At 41.8% G+C, this 23,984-nt stretch overlaps 1 protein-coding gene across 5 annotated transcripts in view; it reads left to right on the top strand.

Moving 5' to 3' along the window:
* TRIM55 (tripartite motif containing 55) overlaps positions 1–23,984 on the top strand; it is a 604,973-nt gene that overhangs the window by 457,381 nt on the left and 123,608 nt on the right. For 2 of the 5 annotated variants that reach the window (XM_085605521.1, XM_085605524.1), the window contains one exon: positions 15,558–15,648. The exons of the other annotated variants lie outside the window; for them this stretch is intronic. In XM_085605521.1, the coding sequence (XP_085461647.1) occupies positions 15,558–15,648 (91 nt within the window). The remainder of the gene's footprint in view (positions 1–15,557; positions 15,649–23,984) is intronic. 5 annotated transcript variants of the gene reach the window in all.

Below are 23,984 nucleotides of genomic sequence, written 5' to 3'. Positions count from 1 at the left end.
TGAGGTTTGTTCTTTCCCTTATCTAGGGGTCCGGGTTGATGAGCCACATTCTTGACTTCCTCTAGTCGTTTCCAAGGGAAATTGATTGACAAGAACTATTATAGCCATCTCTAATTTTGTCACAAGACTGGGGAAGAAACCAATACAGTCCCTTCTCAAGATATATCAGGCTAAATGTGCTTCTGCAGTGTTATACGGTAGCGACATATAGGACTACTTTGATGTTTCGGAGCTTCAGACAGCCGAAAACAAATATTAGAGGTGGCTTCTGGGTGTACCTCAAAACAGACCCGCATTTGTTGTTCACCAAGAGTTAGATGCCAAGTACTTAACAGACACACTAGCCTTCTGTCCCTTAATGAGATGGATTGAAGATTGGTTGCGGCCGGAGACCAATCTAAACCAGGAAATCATAAGGAACTGTTTATCCCTAGATTATGCCTTTAAAATTCCCTAGTTCAAGTATGTTAAATCCTCTTTTATGTCCCTGGGTGGCCCAGAATTGTTTGAAAACCCTGAGATGATAGTGTAGGAGGACCATACCTGGGTATGGGAAACATTTGCTTGGAGTGCAGCATCAGAACAGAGAGGCAGTGGAACTTTTGAAACCGGTGGTTGAAGCTTACTATATCATAAAAACGGTCCACAGATGGAACCCTTTCTTACTTGGGTCATTAGAACAAACCACTGCTTCTTGCTGTCAAGCTTCAGGTTGAACCAATTACACTGGCTGTTAGCCTCCCCAAGGGGTTTGCAATCTGGATTGAACTTTCTTCCCTGTGGTTGCAATTTAATCTCTGCCCAAAACACATGACACTGTGTTAAGATGAATTCTATGTGCTCTCACGTAGAGCCTTTATTCTAGCACTATTCCAAATATATGGTTCTTTTAATCAAGTTTGCCTAACCCTAATGTTTTTACAGTTAATGGCAGACAATTTTATATGTTTATCCATCTCAAGTTTCCTTGCAGAGGCAGTCAAAATAAAATGTTTGCTCCCTGATTGATTGCTCATTAGGCAGGAGGCTTTGACCTTTCTATTTTTTTACTTTGTGGAAAGAAACTGTAATACAGGCAAGGAGCTTTGTATTTCTCTGGGAGTCATTCTATTTATCGGTGACTTGCATTAATCCATTAATTGTTTTTATTGTAACATTTTAATGTAATGCTAGTATTCTTTATTCTCTATTTAACTGGATTGTGTTACTGACATATGACATTTTATGGAGTTTGATAAATTCTGAAATAAAGAATTTATAAAGAATAAAGAAAAGTCACAAGTCTGAAATTGCCACTTTTAGAAAGTCAGCATTTTTGTGTCCCAACCATTTCTGCATTTTGCCAATGACCTGGGTCACATAACTGTGAATGGCTCTGCTGTTGAGATTTTTATATTGCTTCAAGACAGTAACATAAAGGGAACTTATGTGTGGATGGGACATCTTAGCAAGATGACTGGGGAGGGGTTGTACCCTGCTACATTTCATAGAGCTTCACCTCCTGCACTTACAAAGGAACCTGACACCCAGCCCACACTGCCTTTTGTCATCCCCAGACAGTTTGGAGCCTTGACAGGGTAAGGGGATAAACTTTCCAGATGTGGGGGGTAGGACAGGGACTACCCGCCCACACAAAGGCTGGTACCAGGAATACATATTGGACCTCTATGGCCACAAATCAGAACACTCTGGACCTGTGGAAGATACAGAAAAAGGACTGCCTTGCTGCTTGAGGGACTGCCTTACTGTCTAGGAAGAAAGACAACTTGGTTGTCATCATCCCAGGCTAACCAGAGTGACTCCAAGAGTCAGTTGGCTGACCATTTGTGTGAGGTACATGGACACAACTAGCTTCACAGGCCTTCATGCAACTGCCCAGCTGACCTGCTGTAACTAGACCAGCTGTAACTGGACCTGCCTAGACCTGCAACTGGACCTGCCTGAGACCTGCTAGCCTCTGCTGGAGTAAGTTCCTGATCCCCAGTGGGGGCCTCCTCAGTTCATGGACCCTTTTTTTCTGGTATCAGAGTGTACTGCTCCTAAAGAAGTGGCCCTGCCACTCGCAACAACCGCAAACACGAAGCTCCGGTGAGTCCTGCTATTTGCGTCTACAGTGACTGCCAGTGACGACCAGCAAAACGAGATCTGCACTTCGTGCTACAGCAACAACAATCCTCAAATGCCACCAACGTGACTCTACAGCAACAACTGTCCATTAACCCCGGCCGGCTCTTCTCTCCACAGCGATTGTAGCATCCTTCCTAGCCTGGTTACCCATCAATTACTATGCCACACATGGAGTTTAGTATTGCCCGTCTTTATTCTTCTCCGTGTAACTGAGAACTCAACATTCTAAATAATACTTCATTGCATTGCGCTCTAACACGTACATCACAACTCTACGGATTCCATCAGGATCCAAAAAGGTTCTGTCATTGCTAACTCGCAAGACACTACGGCCCAGATTCTCATTAGTTTAGCATCGGGATAGCATTACTTTTTTAATGCAAACCCGATGCTAAACCTATTTGGGATTAACAAACTAAAGCAAATTGGTATTTGCGTCGGTTTGTGTAGAAAAGTAACCCAAAGCACTTCAAAATGATGCTTTACATTACTTTGCTGAATGGGTACGTTACATGGGTGGGACATGGGCATTCCTATGCAACCACCCATGCTTTTTAATGCTAAACCCTATCTACTAACATTGGCAGACAGGGTTCAGCGCCAAAATTAACGTCGCTGGAAAGCAGGAGTTAAAAGGAGAATTATTTTAATTTCTCCTTGCTTTCCCGACTTTCAATACGTACCGCACTGTGTAGCACACATACAAAGTAGGAAAAGCTTTAAAGTGTGTCTACACATAGTATTTTGTACTGGAAGGGTTCCCTTCCAGTACAAAACCTAAGGTAGGCTCTGTCATGCACCCTAGCGTTTAGGTGTGTGCCTGGTGCACAGCTGCTGAAATAAACGCTGGCGCTAGGGAGAGCGGAGGAGAGTGCCATATGTATGTGAGAATAGTGTTGTCCTGCTCTCTCCTTGTCATGTAATGCAGCGCAGCCTCTTTGAGTACTATGCTGCATTGCCTGACAGCTATGAGAATCTGGGCCTACATCTCCCCCTCTGTTAAATGAAAAATTACAATCTTCAATCAACCTCGACCTGATCTTATGATTGGAAACTGGGAACTGTCACCATCAATGTCAAAGATCTGCATTGGCATTGACGGTGGAGAGGCAACAGTAGTCACTGGTGCATCAGAACTTGTCTCTCCTTTAACATGTAGATCTGTTGAACGAGGAATTACACGCCGGTAGTTAAACAATTCTCTGACTTCCTAAGGCACTGGGCAATCACCATGTGTCCCTTGGTAGACACAACTTGAAAAGATTCTGCATCAAATGAAGCATCAGATTTTCTTTTTCGAAGCATCAGATTTTCTTTTTCGCATCTAGCGTGCGAGCACTCGATATCCTCACTTAAAGGCGATGTTGTTCGCATGCCATCTGTAGTCAGCATATGTTTTTATCTTTTGGTTATGAACCAAGTCCTTCCTTCAAGTTGCGTTCTCATTTTTCTCTCTGTGATTGGTCCACTGAGGGATCTTGGTTGTCACTGCTCGCCCAAACATCAATGTCACCTGTGGTCGAGTGAGGTGTTGAACGATAAGCTCTTAATGTGGTTTTTAAATCGAGCTTTTCAAGAGTAGCATGCTGCACTGCTTTCTTTAGCATACTCACTAAAAGTGCTCAACAAGTCGGTAGGCCTATAGCCACATAGGTGTGGTCTTCTGATTTTTTATATTCAGATGCTCTAAGAAATCTTTGAACTAACGACTGTTAAATGCAGGGCAATTGTCAGATTTCAATATGGCTGGAACACCCCATGTCACAAAGTTGCAATCTAGTCTCTCAATAACTCAGACATGAGTCGCAGATAAGACATCCTCAATGAATGGAAATCGTGAGTATTCGTCCAAAATCATCATCAGATGATGTCCATTGTCAAGTGGACTGAAAAGGTCAATGGCTACTCTCCCCCAGGCATTCCTCTGGAGTATTGACATGTTTAAGGCGTGTTGAGTAACTGTAGTAGAAAGGCAGTTGCACAGATGTCAGGCCTCTATTTTGTTTTCAACCCACAATCGAGATATGGAAACCCGCCTTGGTCTTGGAGGGCTAGTTTTGTGGCAAAAATTCCACAATGACCTTCGTCGGCCACTTCAATCACTCTCCAGAATCAAGATTCTCGACCCTTACAATATAACTCCTTCATGAGTTATGGACAGTTCATCTATGAAATTTTTGTATTTTTGATATTCACCTTCACTGGTGAGAGGTCGAGAGTGTTGGTCCCATGACTAATGTTTTAATATATCTTTTATCTTTAGCATGTCACCATCATGGCTCGTGGCAGTGATAACAAAATAGCAGATAGTGTGTTTGATAGAGTACCTGGACCTTGTACAGGCACTCAGGAAAAGTAGTCAGCAGGGTTTTGTCCTTCCCTGGACAATGCACAATGTTATACTGTGATCGTCGCCCCCATCATTCATTGCAAGGAGGCATCTTGGCCTTTGTATTGCCAAATATAGTTAGGAAAGCTTGATGATCAATTACCAGTGTTAAAAGCTTTCTGAATAAGAATACATGGAAATATCAACAAGCCCATACAACGGCTACACTTTTTTTTCAGGTTGTGAATATGCACTTTCTGTTTGAGACAAACTTCTACTTGTATATGCCACAATATGCCTTTGAGCATTCAGGTGTCCACTGTGCTGTGCAAGGATAGCACCTAACCCGACTGGGATAGCATCAACAGCAACCTCTGTATGAAGCTTCATATTGAAATATGCCATTTCAGTAGCATTCCCAATGGCTTGCTTTATTTTCTTAAAACGTTTCTTACATTCACATGAGCAATGAAATGAAACATTCTTTTTTGTCAACTTTCTCAATGGAGCACTCACAGTGGCAAAGTATTGTATATATCTGGAACAGTAGCTGGCCATGCTAAGAAATGAATGCACCATAGAAACATCTTGTGGGGGATCAGCATTTGGACTTTAGCAGGATCAAGTGTCATACCCCCATCAGAAACGATATGGCCAACGAATTTAACTTTGTGTTATGGAACTCATTTATCTGCATTAAAAGTCAAACCTGCATAAGCAAGTAAACAACATGTTTGTGTGAGATCCTTATCGTGCTCTTTTTGTGTAGCTCCAAAAATCAGTATGTCATCTCTATAATTGAACACATTCATGACAGGCTGGATGGTACGCCTAATGATGTCTTGTAAAAGTTATTCAGCCGGTGACACACCAAAACTTAGTCTTTTGAACTAAAACAGACAAAAATGTGTAGAAAAGGTTTTAATGAACCTGCAATTTTCTTCGAGCTCCAACTGATGATAACCTTTATTAAAATCAAGGTGTGAGAGCACCTATTCACCATTTAATTGCGTTATTCTGTCATCAATTAGTGGACCTGGATGTCGCACTTTCAGTTTCCTTGTTTGCCTGACTCAAGTCAACACATATTCGTACAGCTCCTTTACTGTCCTTCTTGGGCACTACCACTATGGGAGAAACCCATAGCATGGGACCAGTGATCACTCAATGATATCATGCTTAACTAATGATTCAAGTTCTTTTTCAACAGCGTCTTGTAAATTAAAAGAAATTCATCTATGTCTTTGAGCAACAGAACAGACGTTCTCATTAATATGCAGCTTTACTTTCATAATCTTAAGCTTTTCTAAAGCATGAAACAATGAAGGGAACTGAACTTACTATTTCATGCTGAGCATTCATGCTGCAGTTTAAGGAAATCAGTCCCATATCAGCAACTGTGCTGAAACTGAATAGACAGGCACTTGATGCTGTACCATGAAGCAAATGCATGGGTGCTTGCACTCTCGTCTTCTTGTGTTTCATTGTTGCTACAAATGAACTTTAACTTTTTAAGGGCGTTGATTTAGTCCCTGTATACACTTTGGTTTTCAATAGCATAAGTTGCGGGAATGGATACAATTAATTATATTTCTCCTCAGGCATAATGTTTATTGAAGCACCACTGTCGATGATGAAAGGTATTGAACAACCATTTACTTTCAGTGCAATCTTCGGACAATGTTTGAATGGCTTTAGTGTTTTAGAATGTCTCCTTTTCATTGGCTGACATTTTTTATTACAGTCCAACATGCACACTCTTTTATGAGGTGAACATCGACATGACACAACCATCTTCTTCACTTTCTCTTGATAGTGATATAGAACTGTTTGAAGGTGTTTTAGATGATAATCAACTTCGTTCAGTATTGATTTGTCTTAACTGATGTCAGGGCTTTGCCTTGTTGGTGCGTGTTGAGCATTGCTTCAGGAATGTTCTGGTGGTCATTTTGTCTTTGAGCCGTGACACAGTTGCTTTTTCTTTTGCTCTGCAAACCATCACAAAATAGTTCTCCATCCCACAGACTTTAACTATCTCTCCAATGGAGGGACATTTACCTTTGTGTGGAAATGAAAATCCACATCTAAAACACAACTTATTTTTATATGTAGACATTGCCTTGTGTCCTTCAGTCTTTTGCTTTGGCTTACATTTCTCACTCATGACTGACTAATTCTGAGCACCTCTGGCCTCCATGTCAGCAGCTTGTGTATCAGCACGCTCTTCAGCTCTGGCAACCATCAACATTCGCTTCAGACTCCGAGTTTCTCTCCGCATTCATCGTCTGGAGGAATCTGACAAGCATCCATCAATAACTCTTAGACGTATACCTTCTTCCTCATTAAATCAATTGAACTTACAGTGTTTGATGAGTGAGTTGAGTCTTTCTACAAACGTATCGATGGTTTCACCACTTTCCAGTTATTCTTGACTGAAAATATATCTTTCATATTCTACATTGGGCATTGGATTGAACTCGAGATTCAAAGTTTCTTTAATCTATGGAATGTAACTTCTTCATCAGTTTGTGGCATCTTTCTCATTACTTCTTTTACACCATCACCAGCAAGATTTTTGAGTCAATTTATAATTTATTTTAGTCTCATTAAGTGCATGAATGAAATCAATGAATGTCGTTATCCACACAATCTATCTATCACTAATATTTTGCTTTTTGGCGGTATTGGAAGGTAGTGGTGGTTTCAGGAAGACAGCAGCATTGTAACCATTTATGGGAGTGACTGACATTGAGGGTGGAGTTCTTTCAAATATTGTCGGCTGTACACTAGGACCTGTGTAACCTGCACCATCTCTAAGGCCCTGCAATGAACAGGCCTCCGAATCGTTCTGGATAGTCAGTGGCACAGTGACCTTCTTTTTGCTCTCCACCAGGGCCCTTCACTTTCTGGAGACATGTGGAGTTGTTCTGAGTCGCCACCTGGCGGCTTTGCTGGTGTGCCACTTCAGGTATTGGGCAGCTCAGTAAGCACAAGTTTTGTGCTTCTTCTTTTAGCGTCTCCTCACCGGTGCTGGGGTCATAGAGCTCCACTTATCGAGGCTCTGGTAAGTGCAATGACAGTATGCTTGTCGATTATTTTGTCAGCCAGCGATTTATGTATTTTATTCGTATTTGACTGCTGCAGTCTTCAGCGCTTCTTTTCTATATCTGTACGTATCTGCCTTTGACAGTAACGCTCTGTATAGCGTATGACTTTATCTATCATGGCAGAGTGGTACCTTGATGTATGGCCTGACCAGCATGATCTCGGCCAACAACTTGTAAATTCACTGCAATGCTTTTGACAACTGCTTCACAGTGGCTGGAGCTGCGCTTTGACTCTACATTCATTGTGTCTATTCGTACTTTGACGACGGCACACATGGCACGCATGAACAGTTTGCATGGACCATGGCAAACTTTCTAGGAGAGCACTGTCGATCTTCGGGTTACTCATCCCTTATCTCGTTGCCATTTGTAGTGTCCTCCCCAGTCTGGGTATTTGCCAATGATTACACCACACACGGAGCTTAATATTACAGGTCCTTATTCTTCTGCATGTAACTGCAAACTCAATATTCTAAATCGGCCTTCATTGCATTCCGCTCTAACACTTACATCACAGCTCTTTGGATTTCATTAGGAGCCCAAAGGGTTCCGTCATTGCTAACTCACAAGACACTACAGCGATGATCATCAAGCATGCTGAACCTCCTCCTTGTGGCCTCCTCCAATGTAAACGGAACTCTTTGCCCAGGACTTTGAAAGTAACTCTTCGGTGGGACTAACCTGGTGCCTGTATCATACCCACGCTCCATCACAGTCGACATGAACTTGTGGCTTTCTCCTGGTCTAGCGCAATCAGATGACCATGAGTGGCGCTTTGTGTTTTTAGAAGCTAATTTCACTAAAAACGGTAAAATTGTGTATCTCATGGCCTACTGATGGGATTTTTGTTGTTCTAGTATCATTCTCTTTATTAAAATGTACTCTATTTTGCTAAATTAATTTGGTATTTTTCTTGTATTGTATTTTCACTTTTTACTGTTTGTATTATGCATAAATGCTTTACACATTGCCTCTAAGAAAAGCCTGACTGCGTTTGTGCCTTGCTACCAGTGGGTTGAGCACAGGTTAATTTAGTGACTTTTGTGGTTCACCCTGACAAGGATTGTGATTGTTGCCTGAGTTGGACATCCAACCCATCAACCAAAAAACTAGATTCTTACCATTTCCATCCGGAACATAGGAATGCACCGGTCGTAACAGAAATATCAATGATCGATTCAGTGAGATTGGCTATCATACATGCAGAGCACATGCATCTTTGTTATGATTTATATGGGGATGTGTACTTTGGTCACTAAACACACTTTTCTGACTCTCAGGTGTCTTTTGTAGCTGTCCAACTTCTATGTTTTTCCAGTGACTACGATCTTGGGTAGAGGAAACAATCTTTGAGAACTGAAAAATACTACAGTACAATGGACTTATATGCAGGGCCAGGGATCTCTCTACAGCCCAGGCAGCACCACCTACTTAGAAAGTGTGTAGCTTGGACTGAGGTATCTGTTTACATTCAAGTTTCTTCTTCAATGTGTCAGGCAGGTCCAGAGCTCTAGAGCACGTTTTGAAAGAACTGCTATCGCTACTTGGATTGATTTGGAAAACAGTAGTCATTTATTATTCTACCACTGGGAATTAGACTGCTAAAAAGTATGTTAGGCCTGTCTACCAGGGTTTATGCAATAGGTACCTGGTGATTACATGACACAGAGAGTATTTTACTGGTTTATAAAACTCTATTTGGATAGTGCTTCATGCACATATTGTAGAACTCTTTTAAATGGGCGCATTCATGTTCACTTCAATATTATATAAGTAATGCATCTGTAAGTAGACAGTATAATAACCCCTTTATTCTTGAGATAAATGTATAGCTGTGAGTCATGCAGTCCATTTCCACACTGAGTAGCGAAATACCGAATACTTTTCAGAATCGTAAATTATCTCAAGCAGAAAAAACATCAGTCATAATTAGGCAACCAGTTAGTATTGAATTATTTTAAAGGGGTGCATTTAAATTCCCTGATCCAATCTAAAAACATGAACAGTGGGTCCAGTGCTTAATTTGTAAAAGAAAAAAATAAGGGGGCCACTGCAGCTCTCATCAGCCATTGCCCCAGCCAGCACTGCCGATGACTACCGACACAATTACTGACCATCACACTCATACAAGTGTGACAATTCAGACTATTTCATGCTCCCAGCGCTATAAGAATGGCATGGGTGGTAGGTATTAGTTATTTTTAATATAGATTTGATTAAAAAACAAGTGTTGTGCTCATCTCTAAATTAGACAGACAGTTCCATCATATGGCAGACTGTTAAAAGTACCGGTGTTGACAATGAAGTGCCGGTGCCCAGTACCAGAAACCACCAGCTCAAATTAAGCGCTGAGTGCTTAACCTCTGTTTATATTAAAATTAGTTAATTGTTTTCTGCATAACCAATTTGCATAGGGGTAAAAGCTATGGCTTTACTTTTATATATTCTCTGCCTTTCATATCTCCAACTTCAAATAATGTTCCCACCACCTGCTAGTAACAATTAATACATAAGGAATGAAGTGATGTGTAGCTGGCAGGAGAGCATAGATGGGGGATATTCTTTCAGGTCATCTTCTGCATTAGCATCAGTCACGCAACACTTTCCTAAGCCTCGTCATTTATTATAGTTTTGTCATCCCACCTCTCAAGTCCAAAGATGTCTCTAGAGCTATGTGATTAACTCTTCACTCAAAAACAAGCACTTAGTCAAACATAAGGAGAGGGCACAGTACATTTCCAGATAGCTTGGCAGGCAAGCGTGTTTTTCCATCCCAGAGAGCCATATGCATGTGTGCTTCTTGGCATCACTGCCTCCCCTTGCACAGTAATGTTTCCATAAAATGACAGATGCAGAAATTCGAATTGACAGTGTTTGCATACAGCAAATATTCGGCACAATTGTGCTTTGTTGGGAGAACAAAAGGCAGATATATATATGTTGTTGTAACTATTATGAGACATTGGCTAGAGAGTTACCACCTTGCCATCCCTTCTTGAACGGTCCTTACTCAATCATGCTTTGGCATTCCATGTTGTCGCTGTCCTTACTCGATGCTTGCCTACATCCAAAAGACAGGCACTCTTCTTTGCCTTTATACCCTTATGCGCCTGTGTGAATGGCTATTAAGGCTCTTTCTTCTAAAACCTCTTGTGTATAGGACCATTTCATACCTCAGACCTCCGATTTTTCAGTAGATTGTGTGCCATGTTTACCTTGCACTTGCTGTCTTGGACTGGATTTTCTCAGTTATTGCTTTGTTTTTTGAGAGGCCCTTGGAAACAGCTTGGGTGATTATCTTTCCTGAGAATAGGCTTTTGTTGGGTTGAGCTACAGTGTTATGTGTACTGCAATATATTGCCATGATTTGGTTTTTCCAACGTTTAGCTTGTCTTGTAATAAGTACAGCAGCTGTCTGGTCTGCCATTACAGTGGCAAATGGCCTTCTTCTTGTGGTGCAGTGCTCTTACAGTTCAGATTGAAGGTGTTGCCTTTCTGTTTGCATTGCTCTCTCAGCCTTTTAGTGGTGTTATAGAGATGATGGAGATCCGCATCTCCAAGTGGTTTTGTAGGGCCCTGTTATTTAGCAGGTTCCATAAAGTGGCTGCAGATATTGGAACTGCTACGCTGTTTTTTGGCCCTGTCTCAAAGAAAGCTACCAGAAGCTCTTCTTCTCTTTGTTTTGGGCATTCTCAGCAACTCTATAACATTGCTTTAAGAAATATATTGGTATGATGTCACAGCTTTCTTTAAATGGTTTAGAGAACTTTAACTGGTACTTGTTCTGTTAGTGATTATATGCGCCCCAACCATGGGTCATTTAGTCGGTGCACTGGTCAGCACATGCTGGCTGCATCTCACCCTAACAGCTGGTCTACATATGTTCCTGTGTGGTAACTTGGTCTTAGGCCTCTCTTCTCAGGTGTCATCCCAATTTCATTGTTATTGGAAATCTTTTCATTTGATTATTTTCAGGAAGTCCCGCTATTTTCCCTAGAGGCAAAGCGAGGCGGGCCAGGCCATTGCTTCATTGCATGTATTTTCAGCTTCTATTTCTTTTTGGACAATAATATTGCTAGGGCTGGCAGGTCGAGATTACATTGAAATTTACATTTATTTGGTTTGATGTCATAATTGTTGGTGGTTTTTATAGATGGTGGCCCCTGACACTGGCGTAACGAAAGCTGAGGCCCCCCCCCTTCAAGGTACATGAAGGGGCTCCCACTCCATCTTTAATATGGAGGTCTCAGGCCTGAGTACTGTGCTGAGGGGGCCCCCTGCAGCTCGGGGGTCCCCTGCACCGCGCGGGCTGCGGTGGCCTGTGTTATGCCACTGGCCCCTGATAAACATCTGTCTCATTCTGAGTACTACACGTGTTTCATTTTTTCGAAAAAACTGTTATATTTATTCTCCTTCTCTATTCACGGAGCCTGGCTTTTATGGTATAAGAAATGGGGACGTGGATTTCTCCACAAGCAGTAGAAGATTAAAGAGCCTCTGTTTTCTGAGGCCAGTGGCATTTCTCTTTTGGAAATGGAAGGTTTTTATCAGCATGCCATTGTCTTTTCAGGTCCAGCATGCTACAGTTTGGTTTTCTATCCTCCATGTCAGAGGACCAATTTTTTTTATTTATTATGAAGTCTGCAAGAGTTTATTCCATTTTCCCTTCACTTTGGTATTCTCTCTCTTCCAACTGAGATATTACATATTTTTGGGAGAGAAGGTATTAAAACTGGCATTCATGGCCTGACTTCTGAACGAGCAGCACTGCCCAGGTCTTGGAATGTTGGATAGGGTGGCTTTTCAGGTAAGGGTCTGATCTCTCCCTATGTAAATCTGTTGGATTATTCATGGAGTACTACTGTATGAGTAGGATCATCTTGTTGGGGGGCTTTGGTTCATTTTTTTACATTTTATTTTGCAAATGTCATAGTCAGCTGAGAAAGTATAGGATTTATAGAGACTGAACCTAGCTACAAAGGAGCACAGTGCTGTGTAAAATAGGAGGTATTGAAAACTGGGTGGCCATAACAAGTGAGAGGGAATAGCATTTTATGTTTGAAAGTGGAAATTGGTGGTCGGTGGGAGATGGTGTGGTGCACAGAGTTGCTCTGTGTGGTGAAGTGTCTTCATCTTCTGCCAGAAGAAGAGGAAGCCTGCTTGCCCGTGATCTTGCTTCCGATTTTTGGACAGAGCAGAAGAAAGATTCCATCTCTTGGTTATCAGTCCTACAGCGTTAGCACTCCAGGGGCTGTGGGTGTCTTTTGCATAACTTGATCTTGAAGGCCTGATAAAGATACACATTTGTATGTATTACTATATGGGTTATATAGATTGAGGCATATTCACAAACTACATTTTGTAGTACATTAGGTAACAATACAATAGAACTACTAACATCCTGTAAAATGGTAGTCACAAATCTACATGGAGAGGTTCCACCTTCACCTTTTCTATCCTTTTCTATGTAGAGATCTCTGCCCCTTCTGCAGGGTCTCCTCACATGTAAGTATTTGTTTTGTAGTAAATGTGAATACTTATGAATAAAGGGGAGTGGGTAATGGAGGAGCAAAGCAGGAGCTTAGAGTTTAGGGAGAGTTAAGGAGGGCATGTACCCACCCACAAATGAGTCAGCTCATTGCTATTCACAAATTGCAATACTAAAATTAACATAGCCAAAACGGACCCAAAACGTCAGCTCGGAACTAAATTTACCATATTTTCTAGATTTTTCAATAAAGTTTCAATATTTTTTTTAAGTCAAAATAAACCCATTTATTTTAATATTTTATCCTATTTGGTTCTAGTTTAAGTCCCTGTCTCTATTGTATCCTATGTGTGGGTATTGAAACATTAGTGGTTGATCATGTGTGTTGCTGGACTTACTATGGCTCATTTTTGGCTTTAGTAACTTTGTTACAACTTCGTTTCGGGAGAAGGAGATGTGTAAGTCTACACTTTTGAGTAACTTTACACTCGTAAATGGTGAATTGTTAAAAGTAGTGAAGTTACTCAAAAGTATAAGAGTAAACTTGCACATGAAAATTACTCACAAGTGTAAGTTAACATTGTGAATAGGTGCGTATGTCTTGAAGGTAATGCAGGCTGACAGATGGAGTCAATGAAGTTCTCTCTGAGTGGGTGTGATGGTGCAATCTCTTTCAGTGGTACATGGTGCAATGCTATGTTTATTTTGTGAGCAGTCTGGTTCTTGAAGCTGTGGGATGAGTCAGTAGGGAAAACAAGTTGATTGACACTGTTGATCAGTAGTACTATGAAGACCTGCTTATTTAGCGATAGTACACAATTTTAAGCTTGCGGTTTATTAGTCTCAGGTAGGATGAGGAAAGATTTGTTTTTGCTGGGTTCAGTGTGAGGTACACATTGGATTTCCCAGCTTAGATGATGACAAGGCTGTTAATTAGACAGGATAGCCATCATAAAAAAAAGAATAGCAATTTTAGGAAGAGTGTGTCATGCATTTATTTTTAGAGGGTTGTGTAAAGTTTTGACTTTTCACATTTTTTACAACTTTAAAAAGTTTTACAAAATGCAAAGCTCAGGAAGGGAAAACTAAGGGCGCATCATCAAGATCCTTTTGCAGAAGCGTGAAATTATTTTCATGCTGCGAAATGCATTAGGTGAACAGGCACCGCAGGACAGATGACGATCATAAGAACCCCCTCACATCTTTCCTTCCAAATTTAGTTTCTCTTCACATTACTCCAGCAAAGTCCCTGTGAAAGAGCCATCCTTTTTGCACTGCCCCCAAAGCTTTAGTCCCTGACCAAATCTATTGTCCCATAGGTTATCCCATCCTCCCCGAAGTTTCTCTTCTGCTTTCAAATCGCAACATGTCAAACCCATCACAGAGAGAATATGATGCATCTGTAAAACAACTTAATGGTGCAGGCTGCTGGTCTGGGATCTTTACACTGGTGAAGCCATAAATCTTTACCTGTTTTGGTGTAAAAATTCCCCTGACTTTGTGGGTGAAGGCTTTTCCTTTGCCAAATCCTAATATTAATCTATGTTGGTATCCTAGCTGCACAGAAGAGCTCTGCATGGCTCTCCCTATGGTGCATTGTGGATTGTGGACTCCATTTAAATTGGTAGTCGTGTAGATTTTCATATGCAGCTGCATGTTGACTGCTATTGAAATGGTTTTCCTCAAAAAGGGAAGATGAGAGATTAGGCAGCACTTACCTAAGTCATATGGGTCCAGTTGAGTTTCTTCATTGGGGCATAGTCTTTCCAGTCTTGTGGCAGTCAAAAAATACTCCTTAGGTGAGAGAGACAATGATGATTTGGAAATGAAAGGTCAGAGCATTTCCAATGATCTCTTTATTATGGAACCTGGGTCAATGTTGTCCCTATAGGAAATAGCTTTCAGGGAACAGAGGAGGGTGGCTAGGCCGTCAGAGGAGATGGCAGTGAGGATGCCCAAATCTGGTGTGCTGTGAGGTGAGAATACAATGATGTAAATGTGTTTGTCATAGTTGATTATGGCTTATATATATATATCCCTTTTAACTCTAATGCATGTTCATCCATTTCCAGTCCTTGAGACCCTCCCTTTTTACCTGTCTTCTGAGTCTGACCTCAACCACTGGTACAAAGTCTGCTTTGGTAGAGTCCCAGAATGCCTTCGTTGAATGAGGGTTCTATGTTAACATATGTGAGTGAGGTTGGACAGGGAATCAGTGTTTCTGTATCCTCTAAGCAGTTACAACTCGTTGAGTAAAAACGGGATTAAGAAGAGTAGGAATTGGAGCAAAATAGGTTACCACACTGTGTTAATGTGACCAAGCAAAATCAAGAGTGAAGGACCGTGTTTTCAGTAATATAACAGAAAATAAATAAATTTGAAACCCGCCGATAAAATGTGTTTTTGTGTCCAATCTACAGTGTGAGTTCTCGTTTCATGAACCTGAATCAATGTACTGTCTCGAGCCTGGATAACTTCAGTGAAGCCTTTTCTTCTTCCCTCACAGGAGTTAGCCCTCTGCCTATCACTTTTGGCTTTTCTTATCATACTTCACCACCTGTGGCGCCAGATTCAATACATGATTTTTACTTTACTGGGTAGGCACTATTTACTTTTTACCCGTCCACTAACCGCGTTTGTAGTTTCTCCTCGTCTTTCTGGGTCCCTGGAAAGCGCCCACACTCCTTTACTGGAGGCTGAGCTAATGTACCTGATCCAGTGCATGTATGTCTAGTAATAACAGCCCCCCAAAGCTACACCCCTTGACTCTCTCCTGGCTGTCACACATACTACTCGTACCTTTATTCAAGTTAATACCTCCTAAAATCTATCTTCATTAATCGTTTACACAGTTTCAGCAAATGATTAGATACTACTGTATGAAATCAGAGGCCACGTTTATAATGGCTTTTAACAAAATTCATAATTTGATGAAGTAGATTACATGGCATATAGTAAAACACTACAACCTTCCCAAAAGTACATCAGTGTGATTTACTACTTTGTTAATGTATTGTGTTACTTCTTTCTTTTTCCAAGTTAATCAACATGTCTCAAAAAAATAAAAGAGCAAAACGGGAAAATGCAAAATACAAAAAACTAAAAAAGAAACATCAATCTTATAACTATTTCTTTCCTATAAAATGCAAAAGCGGTTGGCCATGGCGCCCCCATGGTACACATGCAAAGTTTTGGTTGTGGGTCATGTCAGATTCCTAAAATTGTCACTCTCTTCATATTGCTATTTTACAGGAGCAGTTTACTCAACAGTGAACTGTAGAATGCAAAACCTGGGTGATAAGGTGGGAACTGCAGTCAGAGCCTGGGCTTTCAGGAGGGAGAATGGAGGGTGTAGTGATGCGGGTGGCGCGCTGGGTTTCACTTTCCCTGCACACCTTAGGGATAAAGCCCTCTACGTGCCGTGGTGTACAGCAATAGGTTGGGTGCTGCTTGCATAAAGGTGGTTGTCGCAATGTCACAAGCAGAGGAGAAAGAAAGGGTCTGAGGAAGTAGGGAAAGAAAGAGGGAGCAAGAACTCAATGAGGTTGGCGTAGTCCAAGGTCAGGAAGGCCAGTCAATCAAGAAACAGTAATTGACTGATATGATAATAAAGTTGTAAGGCTGGGATTATGTTGATGTTCCAAAGGAAAGGGGGTGGAGAATGTTGCAATGGGATGCGTTTAAGGATGGTGGGAAGGGTTAGGAATTAAATGTTAATTAATGTATAGGGCTTATTAGCCGAAGGAGGCAATTGTTGCCCATCTTACTCTCCAATATAGTGCCCTTTTTGCAAATCCCAAGAATGGTGCGGCTTAGTGATTTCCCTCCCAACAGACCCACATGCAGTCACTTCCTTCTCCTCACACCCACTGACTCCCCCCCCAGGCGGGTCCGAGATGAGCCCTGTAAACTGTGCTCTACACTGTGATAGAACCAGCAGCAGGGAAAGGTGTGACTCGAGTATAGGAGGGGAAAGAAACACCCAATCTCGTATGGACATATTATGCTATGATTTTTGATTATTCACCCTATCATGTTGGTTATGGCATGGAGTTGTGTAAAAATATATCTGTCCCCTGTTTGTCTGACTATCCGGTAGCCTGCTGGTGTGTGAATTTGTTTTAAATTTCAAAGTGTGTGTTATATCTATTTAGCGCATTCCCACTTGGCTTCTGGTTAGATGTTTACAACTGTAAACGGTAGAAATAAATTTGTATCGAGGATGTTAATGGGGAGGGAACACTCCCAACACTGTAGAATTGTAGGAGAAGGAGTTTATCCATAAGGAAAAATAGTTTCCCCATAAATGAAAAAAAAAATGCATTTGCACTTCTGCTTGAGAATTACGCAGGAGTAAATTTACTCCATATACGTTCACAAATGTGTAAATAAGTTCTCATGAAGCGTTCATGGAATCCTTCGTAAATTCAATGGTAGTCACTCAGATATTTACAACTTACAATAGGAGAAAATTGTCTGTTCTGTTTTTCCAGTTAGTACAGCGATTTGTCGAGCTGCTGATTTTCATGTGTAGGAATTATTTGTTTAAATTCACATAAAATGAGCAGAAGCACTAATTGGAAATACATTGGTTCTATTTCCTGAGGATTGGGAAATATTTAGTAAAAATCTTGCATGAGATGGAAATTTCAACTGCTTAAAATTGGGCTGGGTTACATATTATTATACATATATATATAAAAGGGTTAATGTGCTCTTTCTTGTATATATTTATAGTTATATGGTTTCTTGGTTAACATAATATAAACTGTTACATTGATAAATTAACAAACTTATTAGCCAATGGTGGTGTATTTATCCCCACTGACTTGACTCCAAACTTTAGCAGCATTAATTGTCTGACTAGTACCACACTTTTACTTATTCTAGGTCTGGTGATCTCAAGAGGATGTCCCATCATTTGCTTAGGAAGTGAAGCCCCAGCACATGATGGAGCACCTTTTTAGGTCTCGCCTAGCGTTGCAGCGCGAATGCGCTGCCATCGTTTTGCGAGGCATGCAGTATATACTGTAGTGTGGAAGCTTTGTGGAAGCTTTGCACACTCTCTGCACATTGGCTTTGTCTTAAATGCTGCCTTCCGATTGGTTTGAGGCTTGTTAGTCCCTCCTCATTCATCATTTGTATCCTTCCACGGCTATTGGCCCCTTTACTCCTGACACTATTTTCTTTTAGGTCTCGCCTAGCGTTGCAGCGTGAAAGCGCTGCAATCGCTTTGTGAGACATGCAGTATATACTGTAGTGTGGAAGCTTCGTGGAGGCTCCGCCCACTCTCTGCCCATTGGCTTTTGTCTTAAATGCTCTCTTCCGATTGGTTTGAGGCTTGTTAGTCCCTCCTCATTCATCATTTGTATCATTCAACGGCTATTGGCCCCTTTACTCCTAACACTATTTTCTTCCCTGTCTCCCCACCCCACCGCCCCCTCCCTAAGTCTGTGACTTCTCACCCTCCCCCACTCCTGTTTGTGTTGTATTGCCTGCCGGCACTTCCTATTTCATCTTTATTATTGCCACCTTGAAATATGCGAGTTCAAGATGCATGCTGTACAAAAACTTCTCATGTTTAATTAACTAGATTTTAATGTTACTTTAAATATAATAAGACTCTAGGCAACATTCGGGTATGCATGGCAACTGACGCCTCTTAGTTCACAAATGGCATTGTTGTCGGGCGGGAGGAATGACTCATGCTTAAAACGAGCACTTTTAATAACTTCCTCTCAATTCAGTGCTATAATCTTGTGTACTGAGGTGAAGCGCTAAAGAAATGCACTTTTTTGAATTCTGAAGAGACATTATCGCACATTTACATCATGTTTACTGTATTATTAACATGTTGATCATTTTCACGGCTCGCCCACTGACTCGTATACGCTTCGCTCGTCTCCGCTGGCTCTACCTGTTAATCATTATATTGGCTCGCGCACCTCTAACAAAGAGAGATGAATGGATACATGACAGTGAGCACAGGTAGATGATAAAGAAATAGACTGGTGCAGACAAACAGACAAAGTCAGTCTCTATTGCCTCACGTCAGAATCATCACTTTCAATAACCTGGAAATCTGCCGGCAACTCCCTCATGCCCCAACCTCATCCCCCTCACCTATTCTTTGCACAAGTGGCAGATTCTGAGCTGTGCCCTGCTGGTGCAGAGAAGCATGGCAGAGTCTGTAGAAGCGCTGGTATCCCTAGCCTCTCCGGGCGGGCAACTAAGCCTTCCAGGTACCTTCACACTCAGGATAAATAAATTTTATTCTGTGCTTTAGTCGCCCCTCAGTGAGCACTGTCTGGTTGATGAAGCTCTGTGTTAATAAACACATTCAGAGAGGTGGTTGTTTACAAACAAACAACAGCCACAATACCGTACGTTTTGAACGTGTAGTTAAATATCTGCTCATCGAGTACCTCATTGGCCGATCATTCCATGGCACTACCATAATTACATTTGGATACATTTGCTCAACTGTAAAACACTCCCTTCTATGGGTCATTTAACAACTTGGGGCTTTGGGATTAGGTAACCTACTTTGGATGCTGTGTAAAAGAGTAAATACAAAAATTAATGCAATGAAACTAAGCAACCAGTACTGTCTAAAACACTGAAAACTGACACGCATTCTGGCATTTTGTTTCGTTAATGTCGATTTTCTCATAGATGCGAGTAAAGTACTCTTAATATCTTAATGAAATCTGCACACTATTAACTAATAGCACCGGACGACCTTTGACAACTAGGCAATGAATACATTTTCATGTACCCCCGAAGCCCCCCCGTACCCCACCCCCTTGGCAAACTTTATTGCCTCCCAGTGTTTGGGGGATAACCAAGACGCAGGAAAGTGAGTCAAATAGTCTAGAAAATGAAAGAGAAGCCGGGATTCGGATTCACATGCTCCGATCCCGATCGCGTTGGTTAGTCTGTAAGCACTACTTTTATTAATGAGTTTCGCATTAGTAAAGCACCACGGTGTGCATGTGTGGCGACACTTCACCCATGAGGTACGTGCCAAGCAATTGTTGACACAATTCACGCTTTGCGTCTTTTTCAATATATTTATTACGAAGTACAGTACCTTTCCAAGGGATTTTGTACACTACATACATTCACTCCAAAAATAAAACGTGTAGGTAAAAAAAATTGCAATTTAAATGTCAATAGCTCTAACGAGCAAACACCAGACCTATTTGTATTGCAAATGCTTGTTGTTTTTGTCCTTGCTAAATTTCAGATGCAGGTACTGGTGCAAAGAGGCTGTTTTTAAATAGATTTAATGCGCACCACACAGGAAGTGGTGCATTATCATTGAACCACCCAAGGGCCTCTTGGGAGAAAGCGCAGGGTCCCAGGGATCTCCCTGCCTGCATGTGGGTACAGTCACTCACAGCAGTTACACATCGGTGTAACTGCAATTTTTACATAAAATATGTTGCTCAATTTTATCTGATCTTTTGTGAATTTACCTCGTTGCATTTTCTAAAGTACAAAATATAAATGTTTGAAAACTATAATGTGTGATAAAGCCAAATAAGATGCCAAATTTGGAGATTACCTAGAGAGTTTGAGGCACTGATAGTAAGTTAAATGTATCTGTGACTCCAGTTTTATGTGTCAGCAGTTTTTATTTACAGCGCAGAGGAATGAGATAAGGCACTGTCTTTAAAGCTCCTCATTCCTGGTAATGAAAGGCAGCTGAGAGTCGTATTTATAGCATCAGAACGCTCATGACCGCTGAGGCTAAACTATTTATTTATGTTGCATAGTATAAAAAAAATCTTGGTCAGAGTCAGTTAAATTCATATGAAATGTCGAGTACAATATTTCTAATAGTCCTCTACTATTTAAATCTGTTAATATATGTGCCCTCGTTTATGTTATTAGAGCAAGAAAAAGAGATGCGCTTATTGGGTTGCCCTAAAAAACATGAGAATTATAAGGTTATAGTTAAAATAAGTGAAAAGAACAAGCAGAAAATTGAAAGTGTGCAACACAAATGTTCTATAAAAAGTATTAAAGAGTGATGATATCATTAAAAACAAGTATTTGCAATGCAATAGGTCTAGCATTTATGCGAGTTTGAGCTATTGACATTGCAAATGACAATGCCTTTTATTTATGTTTTAAAACCAAAAACAAAAATAAAAGGCATTGTCATTTGCTTACCACTACTTCATCACTACCCCTACAATGGCTCCCATCACTCCCCGAATGGTACCTCGTTTACTAATGAAACAATCACTGTCCCTACTGCTGCCCCTATTACTGCCGCTACTGCTTCCGCTACCGATATTTCTGCTGCTTCCCGTATAGCTGCAGCTGCGACTGCCTCTCCTGTGGCCCCTACAGCTTCCTCTACTGTGCCCCTACAGCTTTTCCTACTGCTGCTCCTACGACTACAGCTTACTCCACTATGCCCATACAGCTTCCTCTACTGTGTCCCTACAGCGTTTCCTACTGCTGCCCCTACTACTGTCCCACAACTGCCTCTGCTGCTGCCCCTACTGCTGCCCCTACTGCTTCCTCTACTGCTACCCCTACACCTGCCCCCACGACTGCCTCTACTGCGGCCCCCTACAGCTTCCCTACTGCTACCTCTACTACTGCCCCTACAGTTGCCTCTAGTGCTGTCCCTATGCTTCCCCTACTACTGCCACCTCTGTCACAGATTAAGTGATGCAAAGACTGCGATCAAGTGGCAGTGAGCGACCCTTGTTCTTGCCAAACGTGGAACCCCGCAGTCACCGGGAGGAGGGGAGGGGGCACAATCACTGAATGAAGATCGAAAGGACGATGAGAGAACGGATAAAAAAAGTAAGAAACAATCTGCTAACATATGTGCGAATGGGCGAAGTGACAACTGGAGTAAAAATCCATGAATGTACTAACGAAGAGAAAACGATAGACTCAATGAAAGAAGAAACGGAAAAATAAGAGCACGAGTGGAAGAAAGAAAACCGAAGTTTAAATGAATAAAGATGAGAACGAACCAACGCCAAAAGATTACCTAAATAGCTAACACACATAAAATACACGCTGGACAAACAAACACACAATCAATGAATGGACGACGGAAATGCCAAGGAATTAAACTATTGAACGAACAAATTACAAAGCCAACTGCTCATAAAGAAACAAACAAACTGAAAAAGAATGGATGACTGAGCAAAGTAGCATCCTGTGAACTAATATATGAAAACGAATGGCTTGTGAATCTATAACATGTTACAAGTAGTAAGACATTCACTGGACCTGCAAGGCGCGAACAAATAAAAAAAGCCTGAATGACTTGACGCAGAAACAAATAAAGGAGTGAACGAACAAAAGAATGCGATAAAAAAAATAAACAAACACATACAGCCGACCGGGGCACCTCTAGGCGCTGCTAAGAATGTCTTAAAGAGCAGGTGCAGTCTGTTGGATTTCTTCTACTTTCCAAGACATTGTCTTTATTTCAAGAGGTCCATCTGCCATTCATCGGCCTCAACCTGGAAACAGACTACACTGGAAAAAAAAAACCATGAGTGGCAGTAGGCACAAAACCAACCAATAATAAACCTGGCGCCACACCAGCGGACGGGCACCCATGTCTGCCACTGTCGAGAGAGCCTGGCCTGTCTGATATCATTTATATCTAGCGCTCCTCTCGTACTGGGCGTTGTTTTGGCGCTATACAATCAAGTGACCGTGGGAATATGCAATTGTTTTTTTCAAGCTCGTGCGAACTGTCCCTATGGCAGCCATTTCACGCGTGCCTAATGCCCGACCTCACAAATAACGTGATGCCAAAGTGCCAGTTTGGCAATATAAAAAAACCGAGTCAAGAGGACACCCAGGGCAGCTCGCGGGTAGTCTTAATGATAAATAGTGCCACGGCGCACCCCACGGAATGAATTGTCTCTTTGCAATTAAATATCGTCGATAAAGCAATTTTTTATGGTCGGGTTAAAGGAGGGGTCTGTCCTGTAGGACTTCAAACCCATTATTAGTTACACAGCCACATCGCAGCAGCTGGCTCGTTAGCCTCTTGAGCTGTATTTTTGAATTGGAACCAACGACCCGCATCCACACACACATCGCAGCAACAGGCATATTAACCTTTAAGCTATCTTTATTAGTTAAGGCGCCTGTGGCCTTAGGGAGGTGCGATAACCCTCGTGCCTTGTTAGGTGCCTGGCGCTACAGGTAGTGAGCGTTTACCAGCCACCTGAAGGGTGCATGCTGTTAGCAGTACTGGCATACATATTCTCAGCAGTACACACATATTTACCGTCCTGAAGAAGTAAACTTAAACATGCAACCCCCACATACACACGGATTGAAATGTAAGTCATGCGACGGTGAGCTGTGGCCAACGGCCCTCCACAGAACCTAACATAGTCCACGCAGAGCCATGGCTGAGCCGGCTGCTCACTGACCAATATGGCTGCCCATAAGCAGGGTGAGGCTGACCACTAGCCTTGTGACCGCAACCAGCCAGGCCAAACAGAAAGCTCTAGCCAATCCCCCATATACTGCAGCCAGCGCCAAGAAGTCCTACAGAGCTACAGAGAACCGCTCTGCTGTTACTGGAGATGGTGATGCCATCGCCGTTCGTTTCACAGTGAACGTTCAAGGCACTGAGGTGCAGAACTCTCCCCTCCTGACCCCAACTGCGCCCTCCTCACACTTATGACAATATAACAGTCTCCACCTCCCGGCCTTGGCCTCCACAGCGTGTGACCCTGCCGGCTCCCCGCCCAGACTATATGAAGGGGTTTGTGTCCTAAAGACTGCAGTGTGCCTGACGCATTAGTTTCAGCAGACGTTTAGTCTTCGAAGTGTCCCCTGTATAAATTGAGATTGATTTAAAAAAACAAACAAAAACATAATGGCTGAAACTGCCACACGTGACTTGGGGGCATTAGGCAACCTATGA

This window comes from Triturus cristatus, chromosome 5_1 (assembly GCF_964204655.1).
Source record: "Triturus cristatus chromosome 5_1, aTriCri1.1, whole genome shotgun sequence".
Classification (NCBI taxonomy): Eukaryota; Metazoa; Chordata; class Amphibia; order Caudata; family Salamandridae; genus Triturus; species Triturus cristatus.
Note: the sequence above shows the minus strand (reverse complement) of the source record. Positions and strands in the feature narration are given on the sequence as shown.